This window comes from Carcharhinus amblyrhynchos, chromosome 13, assembly GCF_965287045.1.
Source record: "Carcharhinus amblyrhynchos chromosome 13, sCarAmb.v2.hapA, whole genome shotgun sequence".
Taxonomy (NCBI): domain Eukaryota; kingdom Metazoa; phylum Chordata; class Chondrichthyes; order Carcharhiniformes; family Carcharhinidae; genus Carcharhinus; species Carcharhinus amblyrhynchos.
In genome coordinates, this window is record NC_137336.1 from 12,902,081 (window position 1) to 12,916,426 (window position 14,346).

Consider the following 14,346-nt stretch of genomic DNA (forward strand, 5'->3'; position numbering starts at 1 on the left):
ACGTTTGAGCTATTGTATTCTAAAACGTTCTTTGAACTTTTTAATTTACACTTTCGAAAGGTGGAGATTTTTAATCACCAATCTCACTGATTTGTTTCTACTCTGCACCAGAACCAGCTCCTGTTTAAAGACACCCCATTTTGCCTACCAATCTTTGATCCATCATGGTCAGATCCCTTTTCAACCCACTGAAGTGATCCCAATGCCAATTAAGTGTTTATATACTTGATGGTTGCTCATCTCTTTCTATAACCCAATGATCACTGTTTCCAAAATGCTCTTCCACTGAAACATCTTCCACATGGTAAGGAGCAGGAGACTCAGAGGGGATTTAAGAAAAACCTTTTTCACTCAGTGGTGGGAATCTGGAATGCAGTACCTGGGAAGGTATTGGAGGCCAGAAACCTACAACCTTTAAAAAACATTTGGATGAGCACTTGAAATATCATAACATTCAAAGATATGGGTCAAGTGCAGGAAAATGGGATTAGCGCTCCTTTAGCAGTAGTTATTGGCGGTGCAGACTCGATGGGCCGAAGGGCCTTTCTACACTGTATGACTATGACATGCCCACTCCATTGCCCAAAACTACAACCAGCACTACTGCTTTGTTGGTGGTATTAAATACACAAATAATGGAACAGATTAGATTCCCCCATAGTGACCCCACCTTTCCCTGTTTTAAAATCAGTGGAATACCTTTTCTCTTTTGTGTAGACTTCTGTGAATCCTCATCGGCACTTCGTTCCTCTGGTGATTCGTCCGATTTGGCTTTCTGGTTCTCTTTGCTCTCACTACTGTCGCATTTCTCTGGCCGTTCCTTCCTTGCAGGAGGTTTTTTGTTCTGTTGTGGCTTACTGTTCTGTGGATGCTGGAATAAAGTGGCATGAAGGTGACAGACAAACACTTACAGCTGTTCTCTCTTGCCCTCCAGTGCCCTTTCGCTTCCAACACCAACCACAGCCCACACACCACCTGAATATCCTGACACCTGCTGAGGTTTGGGCTCCATCAATGTCACTGCTGGCACACGTCACATAGTAAATAGTCTCAACACCAGGTTAAAGTCCAACAGGTTTATTTGGTAAATAAAGCTGTTGGACTTTAACCTCGAGTTGTGAGACTACTACTGTGCCTACCCCAGTCCAACACTGGCAACTCCACATCATGGACACCTCACGTAAGCACCTATTTTTTGTGGTAGTTGCCAGAGTTGGGACAATCTTACACCCATCTAACATACATAAGAAATAGGAGCAGGAGTAGGCCAAAAGTACAGCCATACTTTTAACAGGAGTTTCTGGTCAGTGACATCAGCCTCAGAAATAGTGATTCATGTCACCCCCTCCAGCCCTGCATAGGCGGGATTAGTTAAACCAAACACATGGCACACCTGCAACAGGGGCACAATCATCCAACAACCTGAACAAGTAATTCCCACTCACCTCAGAGGAAATGACTGGCTCCCATGTCTGAAACAAAAAAAAACAGCATTCAAAATACAGATGATGAAACCGAACTCAGAGTACAAGGCACTCAGTTTAAATACAAAACTGCAGAACAATCACAGTTCAATCGCTTTCTTTGAGGTACACACTCAAAAGTTTCACTGCAATAAGCTCTGATAGTAGTAATATTGCAGAGACCATGTCACAAAAGAAAAACTCACATTTCACAATGAGGATATGTCCCAAAGTACTTTGCAATCAAGTACTTTTAAAGTACATTATTTTTACATGTGTGTTCTAAGAAATTGAGTTTCTGTGTAACTCAAGCAGCGCAAACATCCTTACTTGTTTAATAAAAGGAAAACAGATCAATTCTATCACTTCCTTCATAAATTCAGGATATCCCAAAGCATGTTACAGCCAATGAATTGCATTTGAAATTTAGTCACAGTTGTAATGAGAGAAACACAGCAGCCCATTTGCACCTAGCAAGCTCCGATAAACAGCAATGTGGGAATTACTAAATAATCTGTTCATAGATGTTGATTGAGGGAAAAATATTAGTCAAAACACTGGTGGGAACTCCATTGTCTTCTTCCAACAGTGCTATGGAATCTTGTACCATAATCTTCCAATCTTCCTGGGCAGCAGGAAGGTGCCAGAACATTATAGAGTGGCAAATATGACAACCTTATTCAAGAGAGGGTGCAAGAACATTCCTAGTAACTATATGCCAGTCAGTTTAACACAGAGATGTTAAACAGAGGCTCATATAATCAATGTCGGCTTGGATTTTAAAAATGACTAAAAGGATGGAAAACAGAGTCATAGTAAATTGAATACAAAGTAAAATTTCAAAATTTGACAATGATATGTGGTTGACAGTGAGGATGATACCAACTGACTTCAACAGGATACAGATGGACTAGCCGAAAAGGCAGACAAATGACAGGCAGAAATTAAGACAGAGAAGGATTGTGAGCTGACGAACATTTTGGCATAAATAATAGGGGGAGAGGTAAGATAAACAAAACAGCACAGTTCTAAAAGCCAGAAGTTATACTGAACCTGTATAAAGCCCTGGCAGCCACACCAGGGTACTGCAGCCAGTACCAAATGTCAGTTCTTTTCTCTCTCCTTACAGATGCTGCCAGACATGCTGAGATTTTCCAGCACTTTTTCTTTTGGTGACTGCAACCAGCTCTGTCAGTTTAACCTTGGTAATGGAGAAGCTTTTAGAGTTGACTGTTTGGCACAAAATGAATTGTCACTTGGGCAAATGTGGGTTAATTAAGAAAAACCAATCTGGATCTGTTAAATGCAAATCACATCTAATTAACCTTGTTTGAGCTTTTTCACGAGGTAACACAGAGAATTGATGAGAGTAAAGCTATTGATGTGTTGTACACGGGCTTCCAAAAGGCATCTGATTTAGTGTTGCAAGAGAGACCCACGAGCTAAGTTTCATGGAATAAGAGAAACAGTAGCAACATGGACACAAAATCGGGCAGGTGAAAGAATAGTGGTGAACATTTTTGAACTGGAGGAAGGTTTATAGTGGACTTCTCCAAGCACGACTGTTAGGACCCCTGTTCTTTCCAATGTACAATAACAGTCGGCCTTGAGGTACAAGGCACAATTTCAAAATTTGCAAATGATACATAACTTGGAAGAATTGTGACCTATTAGCAGGATAACATAGAATATCAAAAGAATGCAGACACATTGTTGGAAAAGATGGACAAATGACAGATGAAATTTAATACACAGAAACGTGAAGTGATTAATTCCTGTATAAAGAACACAGGCACAATGGGCTGATTTTCACAGGGACTGAGTATGCAACCATGGGAATGGAAGCATTGTGAAGCAAAGTCACTGTTATAATATGGAAAATGTGCCAAACAGCCAATCTGCATACAGCAAGCTCCCATAGATGGCAATGTTTGCTCTTTTACATCTACCTGAAAGGGTAGGTGTGGTCTCACATTAACCTTAACACTTGCACCACAAACAGTACAGCACTGCCTCAGGTCTGCGCTGGGACTGTAAAATAAGCCCACCTGGAGTGGGACTTCCACCAATAACCTATTAAACTCCAGCAAGCAGAATGCTCCAACATGGTAGAAACCCATCGAAGCATTCGGAATAAAGTGGATGAGCTGGTGGCGCAGATCGACACAAATGGATACGATCTGGTGGCCATTACAGAGACGTGGCTGCAAGGTGACAGGGACTGGGAGCTGAATGTACAGGGCTATCAAGTATTTAGGAAGGATAGGCAGGAGGGAAAAGGGAGGGGAGGCGTAGCTCTGCTGATTAAGGATAGCATCAAGGTGGTAGCAAGGGATGATATTGGAGCCAAGGAGCAGAAAGTGGAATCGTTGTGAGTGGAGATTAGGAACAGCAAAGGGAGGAAGACGCTGGTGGGTGTCGTCTATAGGCCCCCGAATAATGATCTGGAGGTGGGGCAGGCTGTTAATGCGCAAATAAGTGCGGCGTGCAGGAATGGGACGGCCGTAGTTATGGGGGATTTCAATCTGCATATTGATTGGTCAACCCATGTTGGACGCGTACCTTTCCATCACTAACACCCAGCAAATTATTCACGTCCTCCTCCGTGAAGACAGAAACAAAAAAGTTATTCAATACCTTAGCCATATCCCCATCCCCTACCACTAGGTCCCCTTTCTCATCCTCTAAAGGACCAACATTCACCCTAGCCAGCTTCTTCCTTTTTATATATTTATAAAAACTCTTGCTATCCTTTTTTATATTAAGCGCTAGCCCAGCTTCATAGTTTCTCCTACCCTTCTTTATCAACTTCTTTGTCAATCTTTGTTGACATTTAAACCTCTCCCAATCCTCTTCTCGCCCACTACTCTTAGCTACTCTAAATTCCTCCGCTTTTAATTTAACACTTTCCTTCACCTCCTTCGTTATCCACGGCTTATTACCTCTCCTCCTACTGTCCTTTTTGACCATCGGAATAAATTTCCGCTGAGCACCAAGGAAGATCTCCTTAAAGATCCTCCACTTCTCCTCAGCAGACCCTCCCTTCAACGCGCTCCCCCAGTCAAAAGGGTGCCAGGCAAAAGGCAGGGAATTATAGGCCGGTTAGTTTAACGTCTGTGGTAGGTAAAATGTTAGAATCCGTCATTAAGGAGGAAACTGCGAGGCATCCTGAAGGCAATTGCTTGATAGAGCGGACGCAGCATGGTTTCATTAAAGGGAAGTCGTGTCTGACAAATTTACTGGAGTTCTATGAGGATGTGTCTAGGGCGGTGGATAGAGGAGAGCCGGTGGATGTGGTCTTTCTTGATTTTCAGAAGGCGTTTGACAAAGTACCTCACAAGAGGTTATTGCAGAAGGTTGAGGGACATGGAGTTGGGGGTAGGGTGTTAGCGTGGATAGAGGACTGGTTGTCAAATAGGAGGCAGAGAGTGGGGGTCAACGGGTGCTATTCGGATTGGCGGATGGTGACTAGTGGAGTGCCCCAGGGGTCGGTGCTGGGGCCTCAGCTTTTTACCGTTTATATAGATGATCTGGAGGAGGGAACCGAGTGTAGGGTGTCGAAATTTGCTGATGACACCAAAATTGGGGGAACAGCAAATTGCGCGGAGGGTGTGGAGAGTCTGCAGAAGGATCTAGATAGGCTGGGCGAATGGGCCAGGAAATGGCAAATGGAATTTAATGTTGGCAAGTGTGAGGTGGTCCACTTTGGTAGGAATAACGGTAGGAAGGACTATTACTTACGTGGCGAAAAACTGCAGCAGGCGACGGTGCAGAGGGACCTCGGGGTCCTTGTGCATGAGTCACAAAAACCTAGCTTGCAGGTGCAGCAGGTGGTCAGGAAGGCGAATGGGATGCTGGCCTTCATAGCGAGGGGGATTGAATATAAAAGTAGGGAGGTCTTGCTGCAGCTGTATAGGGCATTGGTGAGGCCGCAGCTGGAGTACTGTGTGCAGTTTTGGGCGCCGCACCTGCGCAAAGATATTTTGGCCTTGGAGGGAGTGCAGAGGAGGTTTACTAGGCTGATACCAGAGTTGAGGGGGTTGAGCTATGAGGAGAGGCTGAATAAACTAGGCTTGTACTCGTTGGGAGTTTAGAAGAATGAGGGGAGGTCTCATTGAGGCGTATAAGATGATGAATGGGATGGATAGGATAGAGGTGGAGAGACTCTTCCCGCTCAAAAAAGACAGTAGGACTAGGAGGCACAGCCTCAAGATAAAGGGGGGGCGGTTTAGAACGGAGCTGAGGAGGAACTTCTTCACTCAAAGGGTGGTGAATCTCTGGAATTCTCTGCCCGTTGAAGTGGTGGAGGCTGCCTCGCTAAATATTTTTAAGACGCGGGTTGATGGGTTTTTGATAAGAGAGGGGATTAAGGGTTATGGGGAGAGGGCGGGAAGGTGGAACTGAGCCACGACAGATCAGCCATGATCTTATTGAATGGCGGGGCAGGCTCGAAGGGCTAGATGGCCTACTCCTGTTCCTATTTCTTATGATCTTATGTTCTTATCAAAGTGGCATCTTGTTGACCTGCTATTGCAGCAGCTCTGGACTGCCTAGCTAAGGTGGCATAGTTAGGGCTAGTGGCTGTGATGATGATGGATGGGGGAAAGTGAGGGAGGGAAAGGGTGGTGGTTGCAAATGAAGTCTAGTTGTTCCCTTTTACATTTCCACTATGCAGGGATCTGGTCAATCTACATCTACTGCTGTGTCAGTTGGGACACTTCTGATGACAAACCTGCATATCTGAATGACGGGTCATCGTGAAGAACTGGATCATGGGGAGTCTGCCATTCAGAAAGCCCCAACTCAGCTCAACCACCCTTTCCCTCTCCCCCCACCAGCTCCATCTAACTGGAGGCAATATATCAAATGACCATGGCCAATACCTTTTGTCAACATCAGTGCTCCCATAGTTTGACAGACAGGTCTATTCTGTTTGGTGCAGATCTGTAGATGCATAAAACTAGCATAGAAAGCTAGTGCAATCAAAGGAAATCTGGTAAAACTCAGAAATTCATCAGCAAAATCACAAATGAAACAAATGTGCTTGCGCTCCGAGGGCCTTTTATCCCCTCCTTGGATGACAAACTGATAAAAACCAAATGTCTGCTTGCCATGTTTGCCTTTGCAATGAGCAACGTAAAATCTTGTCCAATGTCATCCTGTGCAATTTATTGCACGTTCAGGTCAGGAGCATCATAAAATTTTGACCAATATAAAACAAAGGGGACAATTTGAAAAGGAGTGCAGAACAGAGAGATCTGGGAGTATATGTGCATAAATCATTCAAGAAAGCAGGACAGTTGAGGGCAGTTAATAAAGCATATTACTTTTGGGCTCTAGTAATTGGGGCATAGACTACAAAGGCAAGGAAATTACATTAAACCTCTATAAAACACTGGTTTGGCCTCAAATTGAGTAGTGTGTCCAATGCTGTCTCCATACCTTGGGAATGATATGAAGGCAGAAAAGATTCATGAGGATGGGTCTAGGGATGAAGAATTTCAGTTACATAGAAAGACCGATGAAGTTGGGATTATTCTCCTCGAAGCGGAAGCTAATACAGACCTTCAAAATCATGAGGAATCCAGGCAGCGTAAATAAGGGCAAATTATTTTGGCGGGATCAAGAATCAGGGGACACAAGTTTCTCCTTAAACACTTTTACACAGCAAGTAGCTAGGATCTGAAATGAATTGCCTGAGAACGCGGTGCAGGCAGGGTCAATTGAGGCTTTCAAAAGGGAATTGAATCATCTGAAACGAGAAGGTTTGCAGGGCTAAGGGGAAAGACGGGAATGGCACTTGGTGAGTGCTCCTTCAGAGAGGAAGCACAGGCATAAAATGACCTCCTTCTATGCTGTAACCACTCTATGCTTCTATGTATTTTTAAGTACGTGTGCGTGTGTATGTATGTATGTTTACAGTGTGTGCACTCTGCCTGTCCTAGATTACCTTTAATTCTCTCTCTCTCTCTCTATCTAGAGCCCTGTTTACTTTCGTCAATTCCACAGGGGTTTCTACTTCAATTTCTTCTGTATAACCCCTTGTCAAATGTCACCTCCCCATCCTCCAACCCTTGCAGTCCAAGTACATAATTACCTTTTCTATCTATCACCTCGTTGAGTGTTAATAAATCTACTCAGGCTCTATCTGCCTATTATTCAAAGTAGAATACTGATTCTTCCCCAGCAACTTTCAACCCGTTCAACGATGTATTCTAACAATTTTTGTACCACTGTTGGTAAACTCGCTCGATGTACAGTTCTCTGCAACAGTGACCACACCGCAAAAGTATTTCATTAGTTGTAAAGCACTTTGGGACAGTCTCAGTTGGTGATGGACAAAAGAAAAATGTCAATTTTCTTTCATTTATCCTTTCTCTCGAAACCTTTTGAGATATATTCCAATAGATTACCAGTTGTAACTGTACATTGACCCAAAGTTTTGCTTAGGTATACTGAAAGCTCACGTCCAAGTATGTACCATTAAAGAACTCTATTAATTACTATGCTTACAATGACATCCAGTGACAAGAATGGGTACTACATGATCACAAGGTCAAAACTGCAGATGTTTAAAATCCAAAACAGAAAATGCTGGAAAACTGTAGTAGACAGCATAATAATGTTACATGATAGATCAGTTAACGTTTCAGATGTACAGCCTTGTCAAGACTGGAACTGCCTCTTATACAGAAGAGATCAAGAAAGACGCACACATAACTATCTTTTACTTCCCACACAGCCACCCCACATTAGTGGAGTTACATTTAAGAATGAGCCAAGTGTGGAGGTGAGAATTTGGAAATTGTAACAGATTACGAGAAGAAAGTGGAATGAGATCTGGATTGATATTGGGCTGTGCAGAAACAGAATTAGGTCTGGACAGGGGGTGGGGGGGGAACAGAATTAGCTTTAGGCAGCTAAAAGGATATGGGGGCATGGAGCAGAAATAGGTTTGATTTGATACAGGGCTGTGGAGAGAGAGATGAAATAGATTTGGACTGATACTGGGCTATGGGAAGAGAGTAGGAAAACGAGGCTGAAGTGGGGAGTGAATAATCAGGATAGACACTGCACCACAGACTGATTACATTTCTAAACAAGGCCAAACATTTGGCTCAGTGGCCCTACGAAACCAGTGTCAGCTTTGATACTGAAGTGCAACTTGAAGCCATAACCTTCTCACTCAGAGGCCAGAGTGCTACCAATTGAACTACGGTCGAATGTTTACTCAAAACATGCAATAGAAAAATATCCAGAAAGCAAAAAAAAAAACCGCCAGCACAGATTTCAAAAGAAGGTTCCAGGCTGACTGACCTTATTGATCTCTTTGAAAAGGTAACACAAAGAATAGATGAGGCTACTACAACAGATGTAATATATTTGTATTTTCAAAATGTTCTTGCTAAAGTACAAAGAACCATAGAATGAACATATGATTATGGTACATGTGTAGAGTCAGGGGACACGTTAGTAGCCTTTTACAAGCAGGGCTACAAAAAAGAAAATCAGAGCAGTAGTTAAATACAGCTATTCAGATTGTCAAAAAAGTGGGAAGCAATGTTCCATAAGGATCATTGCCGGACCACAGGTAATTTGGTAATGGCAGTCAGCTGTAGTCCACTTAGGGCTATAAGCATCTCTCTCCATTAGACACACAATGAGTTATCGAGCTTGAGGGGCACCACTCCAAATGAAGAGTGGGGATTTTTGCATCACTCTCTTGCCATCCAGCCTGCTGAGCTAACCAATGCCCACTCTTGTTTATCATTTAATGATTCAAGAATCAGAAGTTAGATTTCAACATTTTCAGGTGACAACAAATTAGTAAACTACAAAGAATGCAGAAAAGATTTACTAGGATGCTACTGAAACTTGACGGTTTGAGTTATAACGAGAGGCTGGATAGACTGGGACTTTTTCCCTAGAACGTAGGAGACCTAGAGGTGATTTTACAGAGGTCTATAAAATAATGAGGGGCATAGATCAGTTAGATGTGCCCAGCATATCTTCTAGTTTTATCTTTTACTCTCAACCTACGCTTCTAAAACTTCTGTAACTGTATTACTACATTCTGCACTCTCTCGTTTCCTTCTCTATGAACGAAATGCTTTGTCTGTATAGTGCACAAGAAATACTTTTCTCTGTATGCTAATACATGTTAAAATAATAAATCAAAAACTTTTCCCAAAGCTAGGGGAATCTAAAACTAGAGGACATAGGCTAACGGTGAGAGGGGGAAGATACAAAAAGGTCCAGAGGGGCAATTTTTCCCCACATAGAGAGTGGTGAGTGTCTGGAACAAGTTGCCAGAGGTAGTAGTGGAGGCAGGTACAATTTTTTCTTTTAAAAAGCATTTAGTTATATGGATAAGGTGGGTATAGAGGAATATGGGCCAAACACGGGCAGTTGGGGCTAGCTCATGCTTAAACCTCTATGACTGTGTGTGCGATTAACGCAGCGGACGACTGTGACAAAATACAGGAAGATATTATTACACTCGTAGAATGCGTGTTTTAGATGGTAAATATATTCTAGAGGGAACTGTGAGGTGGTACATTATGATAAAGACTAAAAAGACCATATACTGCTCATGGTAAGGATCTAAATGAGGTCAAGGAGCAAAGGGTTCTAGGAATATAGATAGAGAAATCACTCAAAGTAGTTTTGCAGGTTAAATGGGTCATTAAAAAGTAAACCAAGCACCGGGATTCATTTCTAAAATGATTGAATTGAAAAGCAGAGAAGTTAGGTTAAATTTATTTTGAATACAGGTTCAATGTTAGACCACATTTGTAGTGTAATGCACAGTTCTGGTCTCCATATTAGGACACAGACACATTGATTCATCTACTAAGAACAATTTCTCATAGACTTAACATAAACAAACAAAGATTTACGAAGATAATTCCAGAACTGAAACACAATAGTTATCAGAAAAGATAGGACAGCCTGAGGCTCATTAGTTAGGAAAAGGCTGGGAGGTGACCGACTGTATGTCTTTAAATTGGTGAATAGGTTTGATAGAGTAGACAGAAGGGAAACTTTCTTCAAATCACTTTGAGTTAAAACTACCAATATTTCCATCTGTGGGAGAAGTCATAACCATTGGTTAGTCACAAATAAACCCAACAAGGAATTCACGGAAACCTTCGTACCGAGACAGCAATGAGAATATTGAACAATAGTTGAGATTAATACAATAGACATTTAAGGGAAGCCAGGTAATTACACGAAAGAGAAAGGAACGGAAGATTGTGCCATTTGGGTTAGATGAAGTAGGATGGGAGGACGCTTTTGTGGTGTATAAAAAAGCAGCATTACCTGCTGGGCAGAATGGACTCACAGACTTAACATAAACTTGGTTTGTAATTCCCTGGAATATATGGGGTGATTTGAAAGGGGTTTTGGAAAGCATTGCGAAGGTAAAATCAAGTAATGACACAGCACATAATGAGGCAATGGCCTTTCCTAATCTTGCACTTTGCTGGAGCCATTCAGTCAAATCCATTCCCCCTGCAAAAATCTTCCTTTCAAGTAATTATCCAATTCTCTTTTGAAAATTAGTATTGAATGAACTTCTACTACCCTTTTAGGTAATGCAACTCGCTGTGTACACATGAACAAATATCCTGGGGGGTAAATTTGCAAAGGCTATGCAGGGAGGTTTAAACTGATTCGGAGGGGGGGGTGGGATCCTGAGTAGAGGGGGTGAAAGTGAGGAGGGCATAGATGGGGACTGCAATGCACGGCATCGTGGGGATGGGGCGGAGCAGGGTTTGAAATGCGTATACTTTAATGCCAGGAGTATTCGCAATAAAGTGGATGAACTTGCAGCGTGGATCAGTACCTGGGACTTCGATGTTGTGGCCATTTCAGAGACATGGATAGAGCAGGGGCAGGAATGGTTGTTGCAGGTCCCGGGGTTCAAATGCTTTAGTCGGAGTAGAGAATGAGGTAGAAGGGGGGGAGGGGTAGCATTATTGGTCAAGGACTGTATCACAGTGTCAGAGAGGAAGTTTGATGAGGACTTGTCTGTTGAGGTAGTATGGGCGGAGATTAGAGGTCACCCTGTTGGGAGTCTTTTATAGACCTCCTAAAAGTTCTAGACAGGTTGAGGAAAGGATTGCGGAGACGATCCTGGTTAGAAGTGAAAGTAATAGGGTAATTGTTATGGGGGACTTTAACTTTACTAATATTGATTGGAATTGCTATAGCTCTAGCTCGTTAGAGGGGTCAGTTTTTGTACAAAGCGTGCAGGAAGGTTTTTTGACTCAGTATGTAGATAGGCCAACTAGAGGTGAGGCTATATTGGATTTGGTGCTGGGAAATGAGCCAGACCAGGTGCTAGACTTGGAAGTTGGGGTGCATTTTGGTGATAGTGACCACAATTCGGTTACGTTCACCTTAGTGATGGAAAGGGATAGGCATGAACCTCGGGTCAGTAGTTTTAGCTGGGGGAAGGGTAATTATGAGGCTATTAGGAGAGAATTAGGAAGCATAGGTTGGAATAGGAGATTACAGGGACTGGGAACGTCCGAAATGTGGAGTTTTTTCAAGGAGCAGCTACTGCAAGTCCGTGATAGGTATGTCCCTGTCAGGCAAGGAGGATTTGGTAGGGCTAGGGAACCGTGGTGCACTAAAGAAGTTGATTCATTGGTTAAAAAGAAAAAGGAGGCTTATGTTCGGATGAGGCTTGAGGGCTCAGGTAGTGCATTAGAAAGCTTTAGATTGGCTAGGAGGGAGTTGAAGAGTGAGTTAAGAAGGGCTAAAAGACGACATGAGAAGACTTTGGCTGATAGGATTAAGGAGAATCCTAAGGCGTTCTATAGGTATGTCAAGAACAGAAGGTTGGTTAGGGCAAGATTAGGGCCAGTTACAGACAGTAGAGGGAAGTTGCGTGTGGAACCAGAAGAGATCGGTGAGGCATTGAACCAATATTTCTCTTCGGTGTTCACGCAGGGGGACATGAATATAGCTGAGGAGGACACTGGGTTGCAGGGGTGTAAAATAGACAGTATTGCAGTTGATAAGGGGGATGTGATGGATATTCTAGAGGGTTTGAAAATAGATCCCCTGGTCCGGATGGGATTTACCCTAGGATTCTCTGGGAGGCAAGAGAGGTGATTGCAGAGCCTCTGGCTCTGATCTTCAGGTCGTCGTTGGTCTCTGGTATAGTGCCGGAGGATTGGAGGATAGCGAATGTTGTCCCATTGTTTAAGAAGGGGAACAGAGACTTCCCCGGGAATTATAGACCGGTGAGTCTTACTTCTGTTGTGGGCAAGGTTTTAGAAAAAATTATTAGGGATTAAGATTTATAGTTATTTGGAGAGTAATGAATTGATTGGAGATAGTCAGCATGGTTTTGTAGCGGGTAGGTCGTGCCTTACTAACCTTATTGAGTTTTTTGAGAAAGTGACCAAAGAGGTGGATGGGGGTAAGGCAGTTGACGTGGTATATACGGATTTTAGTAAGGCGTTTGATAAGGTTCACCATGGTAGGCTTCTGCAGAAAATGCAGATGTATGGGATTGAGGGTAGTTTGGAAATTGGATCAGGAATTGGCTAGCAGATAGCAGACAGAGGGTGGTGGTTGATGGTAAATATTCGTCATGGAGTTCGGTTACGAGTGGTATGCCTCAGGGATCTATTTTGGGGCCACTGCTGTTTGTGATTTTTATTAATGATCTGGATGAGGGTATAGCTGGGTGGATTAGTAAATTTACTGATGACACCAAAGTCGGAGGTGTGGTAGATTGCGAGGAAGGGTGTCATAGTTTGCAGGGAGACTTAGACAGGTTGCAGAGCTGGGCCAAGAGGTGGCGGATGGAGTTTAATGCGGAAAAGTGTGAGGTGATTCACTTTGGTAGGAATAACAGATGTGTTGAGTATAGGGCTAACGGGAGGACTTTGAATAGTGTGGATGAACAGAGGGATCTAGGTGTATGTGGACATAGATCCCTGAAAGTTGGGAATCAAGTAGATAAGGTTGTTAAGAAGGCATACGGTGTCTTGGCGTTTATTGGTAGGGGGATTGAATTTAGGAGTCGCAGCGTCATGTTGCAACTGTACACAACTCTGGTGCGGCCGCACTTGGAGTACTGTGTGCAGTTCTGGTCCCCACATTACAGGAAGGATGTGGAGGCTTTGGAGAGGGTGCAGAGGAGGTTTACCAGGATGTTGCCTGGTATGGAGGGGAGGTCCTATGAGGACAGACTGAGGGATTTGGGGTTGTTTTCGCTGGAAAGAAGGCGGCTAAGAGGGGATCTTATTGAAACATATAAGATGATTAGAGGTTTAGATAGGGTGGATAGTGATAGCCTTTTTCCTCGGATGGAGAAAGCTAGCACGAGGGGGCATGGCTTTAAATTAAGGGGGGGTAGTTATAGGACGGATGTCAGGGGTAGGTTCTTTACCCAGGTGGTGAGGGATTGGAATGCCCTGCCTGCTGCAGTTGTAAATGCGCCTAGTTTGGGGGCGTTTAAGAGATCCGTGGATAGGTTTATGGACGAAAAGGGATTGGTTTAGATTAGTGGGTCATTGTTTTTTTTTTAAACTGGTCGGCGCAACATCGTGGGCCGAAGGGCCTGTTCTGCGCTGTAATGTTCTATGTCCTCTAGTTACTAACTCCTCTACTACTGAGATGTGTTTTTCGTTTTTGTTTTATCAAACCTGTTCATGATTTTGAATAACCTTTCTCCAATCTTCTCGTTACTTCTCTATTCGAAGGAGGATTCCTAGCTTTTTCAGTCTTTCATCCCTGGTACCACACTAGTAAATCTCTCCTGCACACTCTCTAAAAACCTTGAATCCTACCAGAAGGACAAATAATCCAACTGAGGCCTAACCAGTGGTTTATGATGTTTTAGCATAACTGCCTGGTG

The 14,346-nt window shown here is 43.2% G+C and overlaps 1 protein-coding gene across 1 annotated transcript in view; it reads right to left on the reverse strand.

Annotated features, from left to right (window-relative positions):
• The window catches only part of larp1 (La ribonucleoprotein 1, translational regulator), a 120,602-nt gene that overhangs the window by 45,895 nt on the left and 60,361 nt on the right, over positions 1-14,346 (reverse strand). Inside the window, 2 exon segments of the mRNA XM_080201303.1 lie at positions 700-871; positions 1,446-1,472. Of these exon segments, the coding sequence (XP_080057429.1) occupies positions 700-871; positions 1,446-1,472 (199 nt within the window).